The 24764-nt window shown below is 40.0% G+C and overlaps 1 protein-coding gene across 1 annotated transcript in view; it reads right to left on the reverse strand.

Moving 5' to 3' along the window:
* Positions 1 to 1144: 1144 nt before the first annotated feature.
* The window catches only part of LOC122812305 (venom factor-like), a 1464680-nt gene continuing 1441060 nt past the window's right edge, over positions 1145 to 24764 (reverse strand). The window contains exon 34 of the mRNA XM_044084707.1: positions 1145 to 1536. Within this exon, the coding sequence (XP_043940642.1) occupies positions 1395 to 1536 (142 nt within the window). The 3' untranslated portion in view covers positions 1145 to 1394. The remainder of the gene's footprint in view (positions 1537 to 24764) is intronic.

Consider the following 24764-nt stretch of genomic DNA (forward strand, 5'->3'; position numbering starts at 1 on the left):
AGAATAAAAAAAAACAAAATGAGATGGAACTGTGGTCAGTAAAGGCAAAAAATCCTCATGGAGCCACAAATGGAGAATGAAAAGTGACAACAGTGCCAGCAAATAACGTACCACACTTTAATGAACGTTTTCGTCACATAGACTTCATCAGAATACAAGTTAGAACCAAAATGCATTGCAATTCCCTGAATAAATACTTTTTAGTGCTGATTTTCTGAAAGTCATTTTGATTGATCAGGCATGTAATAATCATATTTGATAAAAGTGCTATTTGTGAATCCAGCTCTGTCTGTATCCATCCCCTCTAGGCTAATCATATGTAAAGAGTGTGTAACCATCCCAGCTGCCCTAGTGCTATGTTCAGGATATTCACTCATCCCTGCTGTCCTACTTATGTGTAGAGGGAATGTACCCATTACAGCTGCCTTAGTAATATGTACAGGGCATATATCCATCTCCACAGTTCTAATCTTGTGTACAGGATATGTACCCATCCCACCTGCCCTAGTCCTGTGTACAAGGTATGTACCCATCCCAGTTACCCTTGTTATGTGTACAGGGTATGTACGCATCCCACCTTCCCTAGGTATGTGTACAGGGTATGAACCCATCCCACCTGCCCTAGTTATGTGTAGGGGGTATGTACCCGTCCCAGTTACTCTTGTTATTTGTACAGGGTATCTACCCATCCCAGATGTCCTAGTTATGTGTACAGGATATATACCCATCCCAGATGTCGTAGTTATGTGCACAGGGTATGTACCCATCCCAGCTGCCCTAGTTATGTGTACAGGGTATGTACCCATCCCAGTTACCCTTGTTATGTGTACAGGGTATGTACCCATCCCAGTTACCCTTGTTATAGGTAAAGTGTATATACCCACCCCAGGCAGGCTAGTTTTTGTATAGGGTATGTACCCATCCCGCATGGGCTAGTTATGGTTTATTGTTTGGGTGAAACAACAGATTATTTGGATATTATCATTATGTCTGTGCATTTTATTAAACTATCAGCTGAGAAATATTTCAGGTACATGAAGGACATAGTCTGGCTACCATAAAGCCCAAGAACAGTCTTTTTGTTTAGACTCCTCACATATTTGTTTTATCGAAACAATCAAAGAAGGAAGCACTGAAACAAAGATGGATAAAAATATAAATTTTATTTAAGAAAGTATATTATTAATGAAATATTGAATGTGCTTAGATACTGATAATAATTTTGTTTGGATTTGTTTTAATAGCTATTTGCAAAGCAAATATTTTGTTTTATAAACTAGATTACCAAACTTCAGGAATATCCAAGGTGTGCAGCTCAGGACATGCTGAGGTACTGTTCATCTATGCATTTATTCAAAAGTGAAAGGTTTAATTCCCAGAAATTAATGAAACGGCTAATTTGGACATCCAAATGACAGCATGTTTTCAGAAAACTCAATGAAATCTGTACAAATTTTCTGATATTGAATATCTTGGCATTCGACATCATTTGGCCACCACTCTAGCAGTGTATTTTTTCCAATAACATAAGCCATCCTGAAACAGAAAACACATTTTTAAGCCACGGCATAGTCAAATGTAAAAGTCTAACACAAATGTATTTTGGTGAAGTAAATAGTTATTAATTGTTTTTAATGCATTTTCAATTATTACCCTTACGGTCAGTGAAGACCCTCTGTTGTAGTTAACTACTATGTAGTTCAGAATAATGGTTATAAAATGTGCTATGACTACATATACCCCAGGGACACGGGTTTGAGTCTTGCAGCATAAAGTTTCATACTATATGTTTCCAAAGAAACGAGCAGTTACTGGAACTGTTTTCTTTCTAATTTGCATTACATAGTTATTGCATTTGCCACTGTCTTGTCTGTTATCTTTACCTATACATATTTCCAGAATTCAAAGCCTTCACACAATGGCACATGCTCACATGATAGCTTTACCTATACATATTCCCAGAATTCAAAGCCTTCACACAATGGCACATGCTCACATGATAGCTTTACCTATACATATTCCCAGAATTCAAAGCCTTCACACAATGGCACATGCTCATATGATAGCTTTACCTATACATATTCCCAGAATTCAAAGCCTTCACACAATGGCACATGCTCACATGATAGCTTTACCTATACATATTCCCAGAATTCAAAGCCTTCACACAGTGGCACATGCTCACATGATAGCTTTACCTATACATATTCCCAGAATTCAAAGCCTTCACACAATGGCACATGCTCACATGATAGCTTTACCTATACATATTCCCAGAATTCAAAGCCTTCACACAGTGGCACATGCTCACATGATAGCTTTACCTATACATATTCCCAGAATTCAAAGCCTTCACACAATGGCACATGCTCACATGATAGCCTTACCTATACATATTCCCAGAATTCAAAGCCTTCACACAATGGCAAATGCTCACATGATAGCTTTACCTATACATATTCCCAGAATTCAAAGCCTTCACACAATGGCACATGCTCACATGATAGCTTTACCTATACATATTCCCAGAATTCAAAGCCTTCACACAATGGCACATGCTCACATGATAGCTTTACCTATACATATTCCCAGAATTCAAAGCCTTCACACAATGGCACATGCTCACATGATAGCTTTACCTATACATATTCCCAGAATTCAAAGCCTTCACACAATGGCACATGCTCACATGATAGCTTTACCTATACATATTCCCAGAATTCAAAGCCTTCACACAATGGCACATGCTCACATGATAGCTTTACCTATACATATTCCCAGAATTCAAAGCCTTCACACAGTGGCACATGCTCACATGATAGCTTTACCTATACATATTCCCAGAATTCAAAGCCTTCACACAGTGGCACATGCTCACATGATAGCTTTACCTATACATATTCCCAGAATTCAAAGCCTTCACACAGTGGCACATGCTCACATGATAGCTTTACCTATACATATTCCCAGAATCCAAAGCCTTCACACAATGGCACATGCTCACATGATAGCTTTACCTATACATATTCCCAGAATCCAAAGCCTTCACACAATGGCACATGCTCACATGATAGCTTTACCTATACATATTCACAGAATCCAAAGCCTTCACACAATGGCACATGCTCACATGATAGTATTTATCCTCATAACAGAACATAATCACATAAAAAAACACTTGTAAGACACCATATTTTCACAGCAGAACATAGTCATATAATAAATATTCAGATGATATATATTTATACAATGGCATTATCTGAAAGACAGGACCATCTTCATTAACCCAAAAGTCTGAGCGTATTCAGCTAGACAACTTTGCAAACACAACTTTTCGAGACTGCTGAGTATTTCCCCAATCCCACAATTTTATTTATTTTATTTATTTATTTTATTTTACATTTGTTAACCAGGATGGTCTGACTGGACAAGGTCCATTTTCAGCGGAGGCCCGGGGAGAAAAGCTCCACTTAATTAATTACAGAGACAACAGGTATTTATACATCAGTTATAAACCAGTTATTGAGACTGTGAAACAGTGACATAATAGATCAGAGTACAAGGACATTCATTTAACATATTTTCAAAACAAACTTTACAAGTAGACAACAGATTAATAGTTCAATAAATTAAGACAAGATTAATTTACTGTTTCTTTCTTACATTAACATACAACTAATATTTGCTGTGTCCATGTTTCATGGTTTTAGGATGATAAAGAAAGGTAGTTTGTCTTTATGTAACACACGGACATAACCAGGAGTTAATAAGATGAGACTTAAGGGAGTGCTTGAATTGTTCTGTGTTTGGTGCTGAAATAACTGAGTGAGGGAGGTTATTATAATACTTTGCTATACAATGAGAATACAGAGCTTTACCTGCTGTGTTAGTAGCTGAAGAGATGGAGAGGAGTGATTTATTGGCAGAGCGGAGTGACCTATTTGGTATGTAGTTATTTATTAGTTCTGTAAGGGCTGGAGTTCTGTCAGGATATTGTTGGACATTATAGGCTATAACTAGGTGGTGGTAGGTTAGTAGCTGTGGAAGTTCAAGCCACTGAAGTTGCCTGAGAGGTATACAATGGTGAGTTCTAAAGGGGGAATCTTTAGCAAATTTAGCAATGTTGTTAATACATGACTCTAGTTTGCTGAGATCAGATTTTCTGACATAGGTGAGAATTGGTGCTGCATACATGAGTGTGGAGAGAAGGTGGGTTTGAGCTAAAGTGACCCTAGCTTGATCTGACAGAAAGCATTTTTGCCTGTAAAAGGACACCATTTTTTTTATGTACTTTTTTGATAGTTTGGGAGATGTGGACGTCAAAGTGTAAGTTGTTATCAATTTCAATGGCCAGCAGCTTGGTGTGAAGAGAAGGGGAGATGACAGTCCCATTATTAGCAAGGATCGAGAAGGAGAGTGGGGTGGCTTTGGATTTGTTTGGGGTGAACAGAAGTAGTTTTGCTTTGTTAGTATTTAGTATAAGTTGAATATTTGTGATACATTTCTCCACTGCGCTAAAAGATTTTTGGTCAGTATGCTGAAGAGCGGTAAGGGTTGGGGCAGAGCAGATCAATGTCTAGTCATCTGCGTACTGTATGAGTGAGGCCTGTAGAGTAGAGTTATGAAGGTTATTAGTAAAGATAGAAAAGAGGAGAGGGCCCAGTATGGAGCCTTGGGGTACATCAATTGATGTTGGGAGTAAGGATAATAGGACTCCTTGCCACTGGACAGCCTGTTGATGGTCTGTTAGATATTTTTTAAACTATGCAACAGTGTTAGGAGCAAAGGATAGAGAGGTAAGAGGATCTGTTAGAACGGAGTTGGAAACCATATCAAATGCCTTAGAGAGGTCCAGAAATATGGCCGATACAGACATGTTATTATTTCTGTGTTGGTTAACTAGGTTCGTGAAAGATAAGAGGGCAGAGGTTGTACTGTGGTGTGGACGAAAACCATGTCGTGCAGAGGAGAAGATGTTGTTTGAGTTAAGGAAATGTATCACCTGTGAATGTGTGCATTTTTCAAGTATTTTTGATAAGGGAGACAGAATCGCTACAGGGCGGTAGTTACAGAACTCATAGGAATGTAAGAGACTTTCCAGAGTTGAGGGATATAGGATTCTTGAATGGAGTGGTTGATTAAGACAGAGACAGGGTAGGTCAGAGAGTCGGCAGCCATTTTTAGGAAATGAGCAGGTACGCCATCAGGTGCAATAGAAGTGGGTTTCAATTTTAAGAGGTATTTATTTATTGTGGAGGTTGAGACAGGTAAGAAGGAAAAGGAGGTTATGTTGTTTGCAGGTTTTGGTATACATGGGAAGGTATTTTTTGAAAGTTGGGTTGATAGTGATATGATGGATTCAGTAAAGTGGTGATTAAAATGGGAGGCTATTTCACTATTTGGTTTTGTAGTGGTGGAGGAGTGCGCTGGTGTGGAGGTTTTGCCTGGTTTTAATAGACAGTTTATAGCATGCCAAAATTTTTGGGGGTTATTGGAGTGTTTATTTTGCATATCTAGGAAGTATTTTTGTTTATCGTGCTTTGTTTGTATTTTGACTTGGTTTCTAAGGTATAGATAGTTTTGTTTCGCTAGGGGCATGTTATCTTTTTTACAAGCTTTCCATGCCTCATCTCTGGTTTTCATTGGGTCTCTAGTAGACTTGGTGAGCCATGGGGCATGGTTTTGCTTGGTTCTTATTTTCCTTACTGGAGCAATAGAATTGAGGATGGTAATCAGAGTGTTGTTAAAATAGTCAACTGCATGGTCAAGATCAAGGCTACAAAGTGGTTCCTAATTACATTATTTTAACAAAGTGCTGAGTTCTAGTGGATTGACATTATGATAATTTCGGACTTGTCTGTAGACTGTAGGTTTTGGAGCATTAGTCCATTTCCTTAGGAGAAAAGTAGGAAGATGATCGCTAAGTCCGTCTGGTAGATTACCTACTTGATAATTATTCACAGGATAGTTAACTAGTGTCCAATCTAGTATTGATTCTTTATGGGATTTATTTGTCAACCCTAGTAGGTTCTTGAATGAGTTGGGTGAAGCCATACAAGTTTATATGGTTAGTGTTTTTTTTTGAGTTACAGGATTGCCAGTCCATGTTTAGATCTCCTAGTATAATAGTCTCCTATGTGAGATTATCTTTAGACCATTGTAGAATATCCTCAATTGTTTGAAAGTTGTTGCCTGGAGGGATGAATGCACATAAAATAATGATACCCTTTTTGTTATTTATGAGTAACACAGAACCAATGGTCTCAGCATTATTAAATATTGGTAGTGGGTTCAATAGAGGTTGGAGAGAGATAACATTTTTATAAACAATTGCAATGTCCCCGCCTTTTCTTTCCTGTTCTATCTAGACATAGGATATTATAACCTGGAGGGAGGATCCCTTCATTTTGTGTATTAGGTTTTAGCCAGGTTTCTGTTATAGTGAGAATGTCAGGGAAGTAGTGGATTATGAATGCATGTACGTGAGGAAGTTTGTTAGATATACTACAAGAGTTAAGGTTTATAATGAGGAGATCAGCAGGGTGTTTGTTTGGGAGTATAATGTTGTTTGGACCTGGGTTTGGATGGATATCACCAGAGGTAAGGAGGTATTTCTTAAGAAAAAGTTGAAGCTTGACAGTTAGTTGAATGTCTATGTGGAGTTTACATGATGTTTTTCTATTATTAGATAGTGGGATGTACTTGGTTTGTAAAAATAGTATAGTGTTATTGCTAAATAATGATGGGGTGATAAGGAAGGTTGTGTGTGTATGGGCAGGTGTGAAGGTAAGTGTAATATGATAGGTGTTATGTGGCAGGGGTGTGTATGTCTGCAAGGATGTAATATAGGTTAGGGTTGAGAGGGCCAGTAGGAGAGATGAAAGTAAGGTTAGCATGGTTTGTTTTTGTTTGTAAGTGGATGCAAGCAGTGTTATTGTGTAGTAGAGAAATTCTAGGGGTGTGTTATGGGACATCATTGTTGATTGGTTGTGGGGAGTGATTAGGTGACTTAAGGTTAGAATAAATCTATAGGTATTGGGGGCGGGTGAGAAATGGGGGCCGGGTAGGGGAGCGGAGTGAGCCGAGCATAGTGAGGCGAATGGAGTGGGGCTCAGCCACCACGAGACTTACAGAGAGATATCCTACAGAGGCAATCAGTGAGTTCTAAACAGGGGAGAGCAGGTAAAAAATGGCCAGGAGTGAGGTAAGTTCTTAATGACTGCTTCCCTTTAGCTAATTCAAAAAAGAGCTTAAAAACAAAATGTTGCCAATGGGGGGGTGTGGGATTACTCCACTGCTACTAGTGCTGTGAGCACCTGGGTAGACCACTTTGCTACTAGATATTCTTAAACTGCAACAATGTAGAAGAAATATTAACCTTGCTGCTGTCTTTGGTATTAACAGTTTATCTTGTTATATGGTGTTGACTGCAGGGAGGTAGATGGCAGTGCACAGGATACCCTTTATTCCCAAGCTGCTTGTGGGGTGGGTTCAGTTAGGTGGCTAGGGCAGGTGTATAAACCTAGGGTAAGATAAAAAGTAAAAATATCCACTTTAAAAATGAGTCTAGTGAAGTAACATTTTATATACAGACATATGCAACAGGGATAAAGATCAGTACATACGTTTCTGATTTCTCACAATACATTGAAACACTTCTTTCTTCAGATTGTCATAGCCGCGCAAAGAATTCAAACATCTCAGATCACTCCATTACTAATGCTAGAAAAGGATCACTGAGTTATATTGCCTCCATCAGGTTTCAGTTTCTTCTCTTTGGTAGCACTAACGTTTACTAATTTTGATATTAACTTACCTCTGCATAGTTAATTTTCTTGTAAAAAATGCCTTTTTAAGATTAGCTTCCCATTTGTTTTTTATAATTAGCTAATTAATTAATTTTCTTAAAGAGCTCATTTATTTCTTGGTAATCTACTGTAAGTCTGAAGTATTTCTTCTGTGTAATAGCTCATATGCTTGTTATTGCAGCATTCCTTTAATTTTCTCAAAAAAAGTGTGTGGTGTGTGTGTGTGTGTGTGTGTGTGTGTGTGTGTGTGTGTGTTCTTGTTTCAGTACATTTATGATTGTTGTTTAAAGCTGATTTATAGTAATGGTTCTGTTCCTTTATAGAATTATGGTAAGTATACTAAATTTATGAATTTTTGTTAAAACTTTTCTTGTACTTGTTGTACTGGGTTTTGGTCAGTCTCCCTGTGGGGAAAAATCCTCATTAGGACAAACACATTCAGTATGATTTTATTTATTTATTTATTAATTGACATCTGATTACCATGAATGTCCAACTGGGTAGGAGCCCATTTTTAGTGGATGCCCAAGGAGAAAAGGCCAAAGTATTACAAAATATTTTAAGAACAATAATTTTACAGTCTTTAAAAATAACACAAAAAAACAAATACAGTTTAAATAATACCAAATTTAACATAATAAGAAAACATTGGTTAAGAAGAGATACAAGTTATGTGAAGATTTAATATTTAGAGAAAGTTTAACCAGTTTACAGAGGAATTAAAGGTAAGTTATAATACAAAGTGAGAGAAAAGCAGGCTCATGGTATATTTAGAGAGAAAGTCATGGGAGAGAAATTGTTAGAAGTAAGGAAGTGAGTGAATAAGGGAGAGTAAGGAGCTGTAGGCATGGTTAGATATTTGTTTCATATTTAGGGACATACTTTATCCTGGTGTTGAGCAAGAACATAGACACTTTCTGGCTAGGAAGTCTCTCTTTGAAGGATAGGCGGGAGGGTATTGACCTAATGGCTAGAGATAAAGTATTCCAGGCCTCAGCAACATGCTATGGCTGTAGAAAATGCCCAGCAGATTTGATAGGTTTGTGGACAGACAAGAACTTTTCGTCCCTGGATCATAATGACTGATGAGGAACACAGTTGCTATAATATTACTTAGTGCTGAACAAGCAGATGGATTCTGGGTAATTTTATAGGTGGTAAGAAGCTGTGTATGCTAGTTGATGGGGTAGTTATAATCAATTTAGGCTTTTTAGTGCTAAATATTTGGGGGTTCTGAATGCCTTCTGCTTGGAGGAACTCAATACTTGTTCCTTCTAATGGCTGGCAAGGGTCCCCTGAAGAAACAACGGTCTTAGCAGATCATCTCTGCTATTGCTTCATATTTTTTCTGCACCTTGTAAAATCTTTGACTTTTCTGGTAAATTGCTGAGAATTATAATCGGTCAATAATACCAGACATTAGAGATTCATGCTTCTTATTAGAAAGATTTTTGTAAAGTTTCTTGTTGTATTACCTTTTCATTGAATTACAACTAGTCATTGAGGAGGTACATTACCATTTTGTACTTCTTATTTGTTTTAAAGCATGTTGGTGCAAAGACTGTTGCATTACTTTTAAGTGATTTAGACAGATAATTAAGAAAGTGTTCAATTTTGAACCTTCCACTAACTATTTTAACATTTACTCTTCAAGTAAATTGAAAGCTACAATTCATTTTGAGCTTGTCTTTATTTTTGGTTTATTCATCATAAAACTTGTGGTTTTCTGGTGAATGACAGAGGATTGCTATTGGTGAATAATGGCTCACATATGAAACTCTAACTTGAACTCCTTCCCCCTCCTCCCCCCTTTAAATAGGCCTCTCCCTCCTCCTCCTTCTTCTCCTACTTCCTCTCTTAGTACCCTTAAGGTCTTCACTATCAATGCCGAGAGCCTTAACAACAAAATTCACCATGTTCATGCTTGGATTAATCACAACCAACCTGACATCGTAGCCATCTCCGAAACCTGGCTAAAACCCCATGTCTCTGATTCTGAAATCTTACCTCCAGGCTTCAATATCCTCAGGAGTGACCGATTAAACAAAAAAGGTGGAGACTCTGCCCTAATCTACTCTAACCTTCACTCCATAATCCCCCTGCAAATCCCAACCCCTCTATTCCAAAATACTGAAATAACTGCATGTCTGCTCCAACTCAATAAACATAAAAATATCTGCTTCATTTCCTTATACATCTCCCCAGGCGATAATATCTCTACCCTGGAGAATATTCTCCACTGGGTCTCATCTGAAATAAAATATGAAACATTTATCCTAGGCGACGTCAACATTGATTGGAACAAAATCAGCACACCTTCCCCCTCCCCAGCTATCAACCTTTACAACTTCTCCCAAGTAATCCATTCTATAACTAGACCTAACAAAAACCACCCCCCAGGATCCATCATAGATTGGATTTTAGTCTCCCATCCAAACAAAATCTCTCTATCGGGAACTATCCCTGACTCCTTTAGTGACCATCTCCCTGCCTTCATTCATTGCTCAACTAACCCCTCACAATTCCAGCATCATTATATTCAAACTCGTAACCTCAGCAACTTCAACCCCACAATTTTCTCCAACATTTTCAAACAAATCAACTGGCAAATCCTTTACACTCTCTCCCTCGACAACGCCGTAGAACATTTTAACTCCATCTTCCTAAATACTCTTAACTCCCTAGCCCCCCTAAGAAACAAACAAATCAAAGCCAATTCTGCTCCTTGGCTGACCACAGAGACTAAACATACCATGCATCTCAGAGACAAATCCTGGAAGCTTTATCAGAAAAGTAAACTGTCTTCTGCCTTGCTCCAATATACCCAACTCTGCAACCAAGCAAAAAAACTAATCACCTGGGACAAAAAAAAACTACTACAATAAACTTCAGTGCAATAATAATAACCCAAAACAATTCTGGAAATCCATTAATTCTCTTCTCCATCCTGGGTCAAGAAATAACCCCTGCCCTGACCCTAGTTTAACTGACAAGGAACTGAGCTCTCTCTTCAACAATTTCTTTACAGATTCTATAGCCAAGCTAACCAAAACATTCCCTGATAACAATCCTTCCAACTTCCTAAACTCTTCTAATAACTGTCACCCTGTGTTCCAACTCAAACCAGTTTCCACAACATTTATAAAAAAGCTCTTATCCAAACGAAAGCCATGTTCCAATGCCACCGACAACATCCCCCCCTCCTTCCTGAAATGCGCAGCCGAAGGAATTGCTCTCCCAATTAGCATCCTGATTAACTGATCCTTAAAAGAGTCATACGTACCCAAACTTTGGCATTCAGCCTACATTCTACCACTTCATAAAGGAGGTAAAAACAACTCCATTTCTAATTTCTGCCCAATAGCCCTACTCTCTCCAATATCTAAAATTCTAGAGAAATGTGTCCACTACCAACTTTTACACTACTTAACTCAGAATCAGTTACTTACACCCACCCAACACAGTTTCTGTCTCAGCCACAGCACCATAACTGCCCTACTTTCCTTCTTAGAAACAGTTAATCAAGCCCAAGATTCTGGACTTCTTGTATCCACTGTTCTGCTAGATCTATCTAAAGCCTTTGACACCATCTCCCATACACACCTTCTCTTCCACCTCTCCAACCGTAATCTCTCCACTAATACACTTTCCTGGTTCTCCAGTTACCTCTCTGACAGATCTCAAGCTTTCAGATGGAAGGACTCTACCTCCTCCTTCTTACCTACTCCTACCGGCGTTCCTCAGGGATCCATCCTCGGTCCCATACTTTTCAACATCTTCATAAACAACCTTCACACTGTTCTCCCTGACACTACAGTCATCCAATATGCTGATGACTCTACCTTAATCTGTGCCGCCCCCAACTTTTCTGAACTTCTCTCTAAAACACAAACAGCGTTTTCCACTACAGAAAACTGGATGCACCAAAACCATCTCTCCCTCAATTCCAATAAATCGAAAATACTAATTTTCCTCCCTACCAAGGCTTCTTCCTTTGACAAAAACACTCTCAACATCCTCAGCCAAACCAACACTCCTATAGAAGTGGTCCCCTATGCTAAACTCCTTGGCATAACCATTGACGAATGCCTCAAATTCAACCTCCAATACAACAAAACATAAAAAAACCCACCAAAAGTTAGGTATGCTCTACAGGAATAATCTATTTCTTTCAAAATCATCTAGGCAAACCTTAGCTACCTCCTACCTCCTTCCCTCTCTACTTTATGGTGCCCCTCTTCTAACTAATCTGTCTGCCTCCCTCACCTCTAAACGTGAAGCTTGGTATAATAAAATCTCTAAATTCGCCACTAAATCCAAAACCTCAACCCACCACTGCCTCACCCTTCAATCTCTGAAGTGGTTAGAACTCCCTAACCACCTTGACTATCGGCAACTAACAACCACTCATAAATTAATATTCTACCCAGAAAAATGCCCAGAATTATCCAACATCCTTCCCCCTTACATCCCTCACCAATCATTAAGATCTGAACACCAAAATGTAATCTCCATTCACAGACCTAAACATCCCACCGGCCAGCAACTACTATCCTTCTCTTTAGGTAGAAAATGGAACTCTCTCCCTCCTTCACTTAGGACCATACTCAACATGGAATACTTCAAAACCCAACTCTTCTTACACCTTCTTCCAAATGGAAATGCTCCTGCTTTCACCCTACATAATTTCAAGGTTTTTCTACACTAAGCCCCTCTACTCCAGAACCTTTCTGCTCTCTAATTCTAGCTAAATGGTTTTAGCTGACTCTCACTTGACTGTAAGGATGAAAATATTGCAAATTATGTTAGTACCTAAAAAAAAAATGTTATTTAGCATTTGCAGTGGTCTTACTATGTATTCTTGCTGTGTGGACATTCTATTGTAATTTTGCATTTGCAGTGTTCTTACTATGTATTCTTGCTGTGTGGACATTCTATTGTATTTTATCTCATGCATTGTATCCTTGATTGTACTGCCTTTGGAGCTTTTCTCCCCGGGCCTCCACTGAAAATGGGTACTTCTTGGCCCAGTGGACATTCCCGGTAATCAAATTGAAATAAATAAATAAAATAATAAATATTGTTCAAAAAATGAATGTTATGCAAATCTGTTATTTTTACAAGACTCCAAGTATGTAAGAGCAATATTTAAATGCTACCAATGATTTTGGGCCATTGTTTCTAACAAACATTTTAGGTTTATCCCTGATTCTTTTGCTGAGAAGTTGAGTGTTTTTATAAGAGACAGACAACTGAAATGTATGTAGATAAATTAGCTACAGTTGCTGGGATTGTCTGTGAAGGAAAATGTCAAAATGATGCTTATTTTTGTTATGCAGGATTAATATGATTTGTGTGAAGCAATGTTGAATACTTTAATGTGTGGCTACTGTTTGTTGGAACAAAACTGAAATTCATTATATGGTCAATATTTTTATCACAATCAGATATCTGAAGTACATTTGAAAGTGACTGTAACTGCTGGGTGGAGGTGGAAATTATTGTCATTTGCTCAGTTTAAATAGACATGGAGCTGGCTTGGTAAAACGTGTGTATTTCTGTTAGTAAGATGGAATATTTTGTTTATTTACCACAATCTGATATCTGATGGAGGTCTGAGTAAAGTGGATGCAATTGATCTGTTTAGGTGCCATCTGTGAATACAAGTGACTTACCCCTGCTGTGTTTGTCCACTGTTAGAAAATAGCTACTGATCTGGCATGGTAGGAATAGTGTCAAACAATGCATTTGCTAAATTCAGTGCACAAGAACTATTGTTATGGCTTATTTGTTTGTGTGGGGTGGGGTAGGGGGATTGCAGTGTGATTAAGAGTAATGAGTTGGCCAAAATTTCTCTCACTTTCTATTAAAACAATAAATCTGCACATGATTAATGTTTTGCCATCTTTGGTGGTCTGGCAGCAGCAGGACATGTTTAAAAGTAGTGTTGCCATCACACAGTAATTGCTATGTTTGAATTCTTGGCTATGGTTTCTTCTGTGCGGAGTCTGCATGGCTTCCCCTCTAAAACTGTGGCTTTATTCCTGTGCTCTGGTTTCTTCTAGCACCATTAAAAATGTGATATGGTTGAATTGTCATTCCTCCCATTTGCCTGTTGTTGTGTGCAGTATGTGTTTTGTGCTCCTTTTGATAGACCTTGTTCATCAGGGCTAGTGTTACTATGTATGTGCTTGTGTGAAAATTACTATAGCCTGTGACAGACCTGAATTTCAGGGAAATGTGTTAGTTTCTGTGTGTGTGTGTGTGTGTGTGTGTGTGTGTGTGTGTGTGTGTGTGTGTGTGTGTGTGTGTTTCTGTGTGCACATGTAAAAATAATATCACAGATTTTTATTTGTGGGTGCACTGTATAGATTGTCTAGAAGCTGTGCACTGTTAAGGAGCTACAAGCTAGAATACATTACTGTGACTGTTATTTTTTTTATTTTCCTGACAATCGAACATTCAACATGTAAACAGATGATTTTTTTAGGGGGTAGGGGTAAGGGGGCATACTGCAATATATGCATGAAACCACCTGGTTGAAATATGTTATTGTGTTCTACTTGTTACTTCAGTTTTTTCTCAGCTTGATGTCAGATTGACACACAGAAGGTAGATGTCTTTTGAGGATGGGGTGATGAAGCATGGCATATGTTTATATATATATATATATATAGCTGATCCCCAAAGTATGCTGCCTGAGTACCTCACCCCTCTCCCTCTCTCTAGTTTAGGTTGATCCTTTCACATATTACTAACATGACCTTGTGCAACATTATCATACCCCTCTGTCTCGTCAAGTAGTCTCTGGTTGTATCCTTTCTCTTCCATTCTATCAGAGGTGTAACTAAGATGGGACAAAGGGGGCTGCTGTCTCTGGCACAGACTATTAGGGGAGTGTAATTGGCAGGTGTCAATGGTGCAGGAGTGCAGTACCAATGTCGTTTTATGAGGATGTAAGGACTCCAATAGCTCATAAATTAATGCAGATATTGTATTAGGTCATGGCTGAAGCACATGAAGTGCTCGATGTGTGGAGATTGAACTCAGGCAAGGTACTGCTTGTTACACTTCTAGCAAACAGCTTTCTATAGTTTCAGAACAGCTTTTGCTTTTTTTGCCTTCTACTTGCTTTTTGTAGGAGGGCAGTCTTATTCCATCACCTATAACAGTGTAGCTTACCCTCTAGACTGGGGCACCATGGCTTAGAACAGTGTAGTTTACACCCTATACTGAGGCACTATGTCTTAGAAGAGCATAGCCTAACCTCTAGACTTGGGTGCTATCGCAACCATTCCAAGTTCCCAAAAACTAGGACATAAGACTCGAACAAGGACCACATCCCTGATAAGTCCTCATCATCCCTGGTGCAGGCTGTGGATGCATTTTTCTCATGTAGTCCTAACCCCACCCTCTGGCGGCTGATGTAAACTCTATATCATGTATTTCCATTTTATATGTTCCCCTTTCATAGGTGTGCCCACTCACACACATAGCTATGATGGTTACCCTCACAAGCTTGGGAAACCAAGTCCATGACCCCCGTGATATGATCATGAATGTGATGCTAGCCTCCAATTGCATGGTAGCCATCAGTCAACTGGGAACCACCAGTGTCTTCCTCAAAATGGGCAAGCTAGCATCAGTCAATCTCTCCCACCACCCCCACTCTGCTGTTCCAGCATCAATCACTCCCTCCCAGCCTACCCACCTGCCTATTCCAGCATTAGTCACACACTCCCATCCTTCCTGCTCAGCTGTTCCAGCATTAGTTACTCACTGCCACCCTCCCTACCCAGCTGTTCCAGCATCATTGACCCACTCTAGACCCTCTCCACCCTGTTGTTCCAACACCAGTCACTCCCTCTCACCCTCCCCACCCAACTGTTCCTAGGTTCATAGGCGTATACTAGGCTAATGAGCACTAGGGCCCTTATAAGCTTAGCCATGCAACCCAGATGTGACCCACAAATTTGCTTTATAAATCTGGTGATTTACTGACTGCCTCTGCCCGTCACAGACACAAGAGCTAGACCAGGGTTGAATTTCTGATTACCCATCCATTGCTTCAAATTGAACTTAAAAGGGGATAGGAAGAACTCTGCTTTACATGGATGGGGATCCTGTTCCAGAGAATGAGAATTCTCCGAGAAACATAGCTGTCTCTCCAAAATGACCTATTTATGTCACAAGCAAAATGTAAGTCTTTTAATCTAGTAATGCTAATAATACTAACACCATTTATATATATTGATGTACAAAAGGTTCATGACAACAGGGTCCAGGGATGCTTTGTATGCTGAGCACAGACCACCTCTCAGTATTCTGTATGATACCAAATAAAGAGAGAGGGCATTGAGGTAATCATAGGCCATTGTGTTTACTCCCTGAATTCTGTCTGTAAGGATGCTATGTGGATGTTCCAGTTGCTGCATGTGTTTGGTCAGGTACATACTGAAGAGGGCTTTATAACCTATGATGGGCCTGATGGGGGTCAAGTACCGTGGTATGATGACCTCTCTGGACCTATATGCCATGCCATTGCTAATAAATTGAGAACCATAGAAGGATTTTCTTACTACCTTGGATAGATGTTGGTTGAAGGCTAGGTTACTATCTACATCAGTTCCCAGATCTCTGATTAGTGAATCACATTTTATGGGTGTTTTATTGATGATCTAGTTACCTGGGGTGGCAGACTTCCCAAAAGGTACTATAATGCATTTCTTGGTATTGAGTTTTAATCCATGGTTTTGGTACCAAAATGTTGTCTGTATTAGACCTTCCTGAAGGGTTTTCTCATCTTGGGGAAGATTCAATTACTGCTCATAGTTTACAATCTTCTGTGAACTTGGTCAGCCAAAGGCCTTTGACATTGGCTTTGACACCCAAAAAGTAGAAGCCAAAGAGCAGTGGTGACCAGCCTCTTTGTGGAGGTGACCACATTGATTCAAACCTCCTCCATACTATCAGTGAGACAGCTAGCTATCTAGCATGTTATAAAGGGGTTTATACCTACTTCTGTAAGTTTGCTGACAATGTTCAAGCTGGTATTATATCAAATGCTATAGCTAGATATAGGTAGGCAGTATGTGCCATTTTTCCCTCAACCACTGCCTTAATGACCTTTTTAAAGAAGTCCTCCAGATTTAGTAAACATGACCTTCATCTGACAAAGTCAAACCAGGATGGATCCAGTGTATGGAGGTCTCCTATGTCCTTACTGATAATTTCCATTATAATGTTTTCCAAAGCTTTGCAAATAAGACTATTCAGACTAATGGGTCTGTAGTTTCCAGGATCTGTTGGAGGTCATCCTTTATGAAAGGGATGACCATTTCAGTACTCCATTCATGTGGCACAATGCCTGTTTTAAGACTATAGTTAAATAAGGACTCCGGGGTTCCTGATGTTATCAAACCCAGTCAGGCCATGTTCTTGGCTTTAGTGAGTGCAGCTAGTATATGCTCCCTAATTAGAGCTGGAGGTGTTATGTTTGAGGGTGTTTTGAGTGGATGGTTGGGGTGAAAAGGGGGTAAAGTTGGATATGAAATTGTCCACAAACAGGTGTGCTGTATTGCCAGGCTCAGTGAATGTGGCACCATTAACCAACAGTCCCCCACATTACTTTGTACTGCCCTTGAGATTTCTGACCTAGCTGTAGAAGGCCTTATGGTTATCTTTCACCTCAGGGGCTAGCTTAACCTCAAAGTTGGCTTTGCTTGATCTAACTAGCCCTCTTATTTGACTATTTACATTGATGATCGAGTTTTGTTTTTTATGGGAATTACCCTTCCTGATTTTTGCCATATGTTTTCCTTTTATTGTATATTCTGTTTAATTTAGGATGCCACCAAGGTGGTCTGTTTCTAGGGCTCTTCCTGGGATTATTTCAGGTATGTACATCAGCCTCTATGCAGCCATTGGCATAAGTTCATATTTGGAGATTACTAGGATAATGGGTTAAGGGTCCTTACAAGCCTAGGCAATATAATCCATTTTTACCCAATATATGGCAACTAGGTGCAAGAGCATGGCATAGATTTCTGTCTGTGCATGGAGTGTCTTACAGACTGCCCCTGTCCAAAAGGGACATAGGCATTAAGTATGAATTTGTAATTCCGCATCCATTGATCCAAATTGCATTTGAAGAAGGTGAGAGCAGGGCTCTGCTTAATGTGAATAGGAAGCCTATTCCAAAAAAGGGGCAATCTCTGAGACACATATCCGTCTGTCCAGCATGTTTTATTTGAGTTGCTGACTAAGTTTAGATCCCTAGATCAAGTGACCCTTGTGCTTTTTGACTTGTAGATGTGTAGCAGCTCCATCAGACCTGGATTTGTGAGTGCCTTCTAGGTCAGGCATAGGTCAACTTTAATAGTCGGTAGGAGACACAGTAAAGGTATAGGGTCTTTAGTCTATCTATATCTATATAATTAATATATAATTAATATAATATAATATAATTAATGTTAATATATAATATCTATATAATGCATGATGTACACACCCTGTATTTTCTTTATTTGGAAATCTGAGGTCACTCCATCTGTTGTAGCTGCCTAATCAAGTACATGCCAAATGGTGCATTGTAATCAATTATTGGTTTAATGAGGAGAGAGAACAGTGGGACTATAATTTTCTTGGTTCTGGATGCCATACCTTTACTTAAAAGTTGTGCCACATAAAAGGATTTCCTCACCTCTTTGGACACATGGCAGTCAAAGCTCATGCTATTATCTGTATACCTAGATCTGTTACCTCTGGGTCTACTCTAAGGGGTGTGCTATTGATGTTGTAATTTGCAGGGGTACTTGCAATAACACTGTGAGGTTCAGTTAAGATGATTTTGCTGTGTTGGTAGTTTTGTCAATTTGGCATTGCCTAAAAAGGCACTATGGGTGTGGATAAAGTTTTAGTCAGTATTCAAAAGCCTAGAAGGGAGAGGTACAGACCATCTTTGGCAAAGCAACATGTTTTGTTAACCATGTCCTCCCAAGCTGACAAAAATTGCATCCCCTTAAAATGACACCAGAAAGACAGCTAGTTTTTGAAATCAATCATTTTTTGCTCCTATTGTGGCATCATCCTCAGTGAGGGTAATATACTGCTCAATGCATTGTGACATCATCCTCAGTGATACACTGTATCATTGTATCATTGTATCATCCTCGGTGATGGTAATATGCTGCTCAATGCATTGTGACATCATCCTCAGTGATACATTGTATCATTGTATCATTGTATCATCCTCAGTGATGGTAATATGCTGCTGGTATCATCCTGAGTGATACATTGTATCATTGTATCATTGTATCATCCTCTGTGAAGGTAATATGCTGCTCAATGCACTGTGACATCATCCTCAGTGATACACTGTATCATTGTATCATTGTATCATCCTCGATGATGGTAATATGCTGCTCAATGCATTGTGAAATCATCCTCAATGATACATTGTATCATTGGATCATTGTATCAGCCTTGGTGATGGTAATATGCTGCTCAATGCACTGTGACATCATCCTCAGTGATACGTTGTATCATTGTATCAGCCTTGGTGATGGTAATATGCTGCTCAATGCACTGTGACATCATCATCAGTGATACATTGTATCACCCCCAATGATACATTGTATCATTGTATCCTTAGTGATACATTGTATCATTGCATCATTGTATCATCCTCGGTGATGGTAATATGCTGCTGAATGCTAGGCTCATACCAGCCTGAGACACACAGTCTGAAAGTTACATAATGTATCTCTTCATACAGTCCAGGACGGTACATCTCAGGTCATTTACACCTACATGGACTATAATGGAATCATACTGGTTAGCTATTTACTTGGTTTGGCAGCAGCAGAAAGACTTCATTAAACACGTTTGATTTCATTGTCTTGATTTTTTATTTCCCTATATTTCTACAAGACATTATGTTAAAATTAATTTTGCTTGCCAAGCTCTGAGTAACATTAGTCTACTGACATCTTGTTTCTGTAATTTTCCTTGACATTTGCATCATCTCCACATATTTAAAAGCATCATTGCTGGAGCCTTCCTGTGTCCTCACAGAGTGCTCTTTAAACTATCTGGAGATATACAGAGCTAAGTATATTTTTCTGGGACTTCAAAGTTGTGTACTGTTAATTGCTTGACTAATTGTATATCATTGCTGGCTGACTTCAGAGTTGGGCACTGTTATTTTTGCTTCACTGTATAGTTTTTCAGATCTCTGCTGAAGGTGTTGGTTTTTCCCTACCCAACTTTCCTATTCCTGTCTTGTTGTTTAAATTTGGAGGCTTTTGCAGTTGCCTTCCCCCACTGTAGATTTGATCTGGAACACCCCCCCCCCAGTCCCATCTCTTTACCTCATTCTACCTAATTGACTCCTTCTACACTTGCTTTTAGACATTTTAATTTAATTGCATTTTTTAAACTGTTTGGTCTGACATTGCTACATACTCAAGTGTGCTAGCTTGGACTGTATTTGAATTGTTTTTACTGCTGTTTTAGCTACTTTTCTGTATGTATATATATATATATATATATATATATATATATATATATATATATACACCTTTCCTGTAACTAGTGTAGTCCAGATTCAGATTTGCTGTATCCAGGACTATATGTAAGCTTCTGAGCCCCCCAAGCTTTTTAGCTTATCAGTGGGAGTGGTAAGCACTAGGTAACCTGTCTACCACATAAGGAGTGGTTCTGGCCCAGAAATTGTAGTTATTGGCCGTTTGGGCAGTTTTTCCATCTCTCTCAACTTTCTGGTTTAAAAGCCCGCATTTGCACTTGTTTCCCCCCTTTCCTGTAAGTAGTTTAGTGCAGATACAGATTCTTAGTTTTAGCACTTGAATTTGCTTATTCATGATCAGCACTTGTTCAGAACTTGTAAGCACTAAATAAACTACTAATTACTACAGCACTCAACCTTTCTCGTTACCTAGAGGAAAACAGTTTTGGTACTTACTTTCCTCACTTGCTTAGAGAAAAACAGCTCTTGTACTCACTTTCCTCACTTATTTAGAGGAAAATAGTTTTTTATTCAGACATGTCCAAGGGTCAGCTTCCAGTGTTCTCTCCTGTCTATCTGATGAATCTGGGCATCTTGGGGCAATGTAGAAATTGCCTCATGTACACAGACAACCCTCTCCTCCTACCACCCAACACTACAAACTGTGAGAGATGCACTTATCTAGCCAAACTGGAGGTAAAGCTCTCTCCAACCAAGACTGAACTTGACAGTCATCAGGAGAAGGTAAACATTTGCACCACACCCCACTCATCACACAGTCTCACTAAATCTACACCACCAAATTCTACACATAGTAACACAAAAACATTCGCAGAGACTCTCAATAATAATCTGTCTAAGCAACAGAGACCTCCAAAGCAGAAACGCAAGCAACCTCCATCCCCACAACACAACCCAAATGACACATAGCCCACAGACTCAGTGTGCCACTCAACCACAGCCAATAAGTCAAAACAACGTACCCAACACACTAGTCATAGGTGACTCTATAGTCAGGCACACTGATGTCCCACTCACCAGGCTAAACAAGGAGAAGGTTACTGTCAGCTGCCTGTCGGGTGCCAGGATCCAACATATAACCCACCCACTCAGGTCACCCAACAACAAATACAAATATGACTCTGTCATTGTCCATGTTGGTGTGAATGACCTGAGACGTACCTCCCTGGACTTCATGAAAAGAGACATGGAAGAGCTCTCCAATCTTGTAGCCCAGGCAGGTATGACCCTAGCCCTGAGTAGCATTCTGCCATCACCCAGAATGATACCGCAGTACAAGTACAAAATGATTGACTTCAACAATTGGCTAAGCTTCTGGTGTCATTCTAAGGGGATCCAGTATCTGTCTGCTTGGGATGACATGGTCGACAGACCACGATGCTTTGCCACAGATGGCCTGCACCAGTCACCCCTGGGATTCCGGATACTGGCTAAGGCTCTTGCTGCCCCTATAGTGCCTTTTTAGGCAAGGTTCAAATAACAAATTCACCACCATAACAGGAACAGGCAAGCAAAACTGAGGGTAATGCTACTCAATGCTAGAAGTCTAAATCTCAAAATGCACTCACTTGAGGCACTCCTTAAAATGGAGAACATAAATATTTGTGCAGTGACTGAGACCTAGTTCAAGGCTCCAGAGACCACCCCTGCACTACCAGGCTATAACTCATACCACACTTTTCGGCCATGTAACCTGGACCGAAACACCAAAGGCGGAGGTGTGTCCATATTCATTAAGGATATCCACACCTCCAGGCTAGTTGCTCAGCATAATGCATCCGAGGTTATCCAAGTGCAACTAACTCTGGGCAAAACTGCAATCCAAATTGTAGCTTGCTACAGATCCCCCACCATGCCCCAGGATTTCCACTCCTCTTTTCTTAATGTACTGGAAAATATTAGGGTTCAACCAAACAGCATAATAATGGGTGACTTCAACTACCCCACCATTAACTGGGAAAACTACTCGTGTACCAACTCCTTAGCTCAACGCTTTTTGGAATTCATAAACTCCAATGCTTTGGATCAACTTATCCACACCCCTATCAGGGGCAACAATATCCTAGACCATCATTACCAACATGAGTGACTGGTGTTCCACACCTGAAGTCAAATCCTCGTTGGTCCGATCCGGCCATAAGCTAATCACCCTTGATACCCACATCCTGCCCCCACCCCCCATTAAGGAAACCACAGTAAAAAATTTCTCCAAAGCCACCTTCATGCTTCTTAAGACAGAAGTGGTGAACTCCATGACACACATGCAGATGGACAATACAGTTACAACAGCTGAATCCAACACAAATGCACTCTATAAGCACTTACAGGAGTGCATGGTTCATGCTATCCCAAACAGAACCAAGACACTTTCCTCCAAAAAAAGGAAGCCAATCTGGTGGTCCCCTGCCATAAACAAACTGTACAACAGGAGGAAGAAACTGTCGCAAAAGAGAGTAAAATACCATGAGTGGAGGAGCTCCCTGGTCAGCCTCAGAAAGAAGCTGAGATCCCTTATAAGATCCTCCAAACTAGCTACGAAAACAAAATCACCACTAATTCTAAGGACAACCACAAAGCATTCTATAGCTATGTCAAGAATCTCGATGGCAACACCCAGATCTGCTCTGAGTTACAGCACAAAGGCAAGAAAATTACAGAACCAACTGATATTGCCAACATCCTGGCAGATAGGTTCAGTGCTAACTTTACCCCCCTCTCACCCCCTAAAGGGCCCATATTTATACAGGAAGAATGCAGAGTCCCTGTAATCACAACTACGCAGGTAAAAGCTGCACTCTCTAAAGCCAAAAACACAGCATCCATGGGACCAGACAACATCCCAGGCTGCATTTTACACGAACTTCAGAATGAACTGGCTTCCCACTTAAGCACCATGTTCAGTAATAGCCTCACATCAGGCTTTGTGCCCACTGAATGGTGCACAGCAACAGTTATCCCACTCCACAAAAGGGGACCCACCATTGATCCTGGGAACTATCGACCTATTAGCCTGACGAGCCTGGTCTGCAAGGCCTTAATACGTATCATTATGGAACTCATAAACAAAGACATTGGTAACCTCCAAACTCTGGATCCTTCCCAGTTTGGGTTTGTGAAAGGCAGATCATGCCTTCTGAACCTGATCAACTTCTTTGAGGCAGTCACCAAAGCTGTAGATGAGGGTAAGGTGGTTCACACAGCCTATCTTGACCTCGCCAAGGGTTTCGACACCATCCCCCATTCTGGAATTATAGCTAAACTCACTAAACAAGGTATAAATCCCTACATCACAAAATGGGTTGCCAACTGGCTCACTGACAGAACCCACACTGTAAAAGTTGCAGAGTCCAAATCTGACCTCAAAGCAGTGACAAGTGGAGTACCACAGGGTTATTTCCTGGGACCTCTTCTGTTTGGTATCTACTTCTCTGAAGTACAGGCTAAGACATAAGGCCTTTGGCTAATGAAGTTCGCAGATGACTGAAAACTAGGAGCTATAGTCAAGTCTCCAAATGATGTGAACATCCTACAGAAGGGCCTCGCTGAAACAGATGTCTGGTGTCAGAGCCATGGCCTCAAGCTCAATGCCAAAAAGTGCAGTGTCATCCCCTTTGGTAAAAACTCTGTACCCATGAACTACCACATAGGCAGCAATCTACTTAACACCGAATGCATGATAAGAGACCTTGGGACCCAGGTAGATAGTAGTCTCTCCTTTGATAGTCACATCACCACAGTAGTCAGGAAGTCCTTCTATGTGGCACACGTCATCATAAAATGGTTCTCATCCAGGAAAAAAGAGGTCATTGTTCCCCTCTACTTGACATTCATTAGACCCATTATAGAGTACAACGCCCCTTTTGGAATGTACATCACAAGACATCTGCAGCAGCTGGAAAGGCAACAGAAGTACCTCAAAAAGAGGATTACTGGCATCAAACAGATGCCCTACACTGACCGTCTCAAAAAACTCCAGCTTTACTCTGCAGCATATTGCCTACTCTGAGGTGATCTCTAGCTAACATATAAAGCTATGATAAAGCCAGAGCTGTTGGACATGCTACACCTAAAGAAATCCCAGTCCCTCCGGGCTACATGCTTTAGGGACCTAAACCTTGTCACCACAATAAACAGGACATGCTGGAGGGATAGATTCCTGTCCCAGAGACTTCCAATACTCTGGAACAGGCTACCCATCTATATCAAGCAAAGTTCCTCATTAGCACTCTTCAAGAAAAATCTTGATGAGTGGATGGGAAATAGGAAATACACCCCGGGGATCACTTCTGTGTCTCTGCTCGAAAGTGGCATAGGAAATTAACTTTCTTGGGTGGCATAAGCCGGGGAACCTTGTTGGCTAGGCTTACGTAGGCCCTTGGGCCGATAGCCTAGTACCTACCTATGAACAT

The sequence above is a fragment of the Protopterus annectens genome, chromosome 9.part0 (assembly GCF_019279795.1).
Source record: "Protopterus annectens isolate FY-2018-M chromosome 9.part0, PAN1.0, whole genome shotgun sequence".
Taxonomy (NCBI): Eukaryota; Metazoa; Chordata; order Ceratodontiformes; family Protopteridae; genus Protopterus; species Protopterus annectens.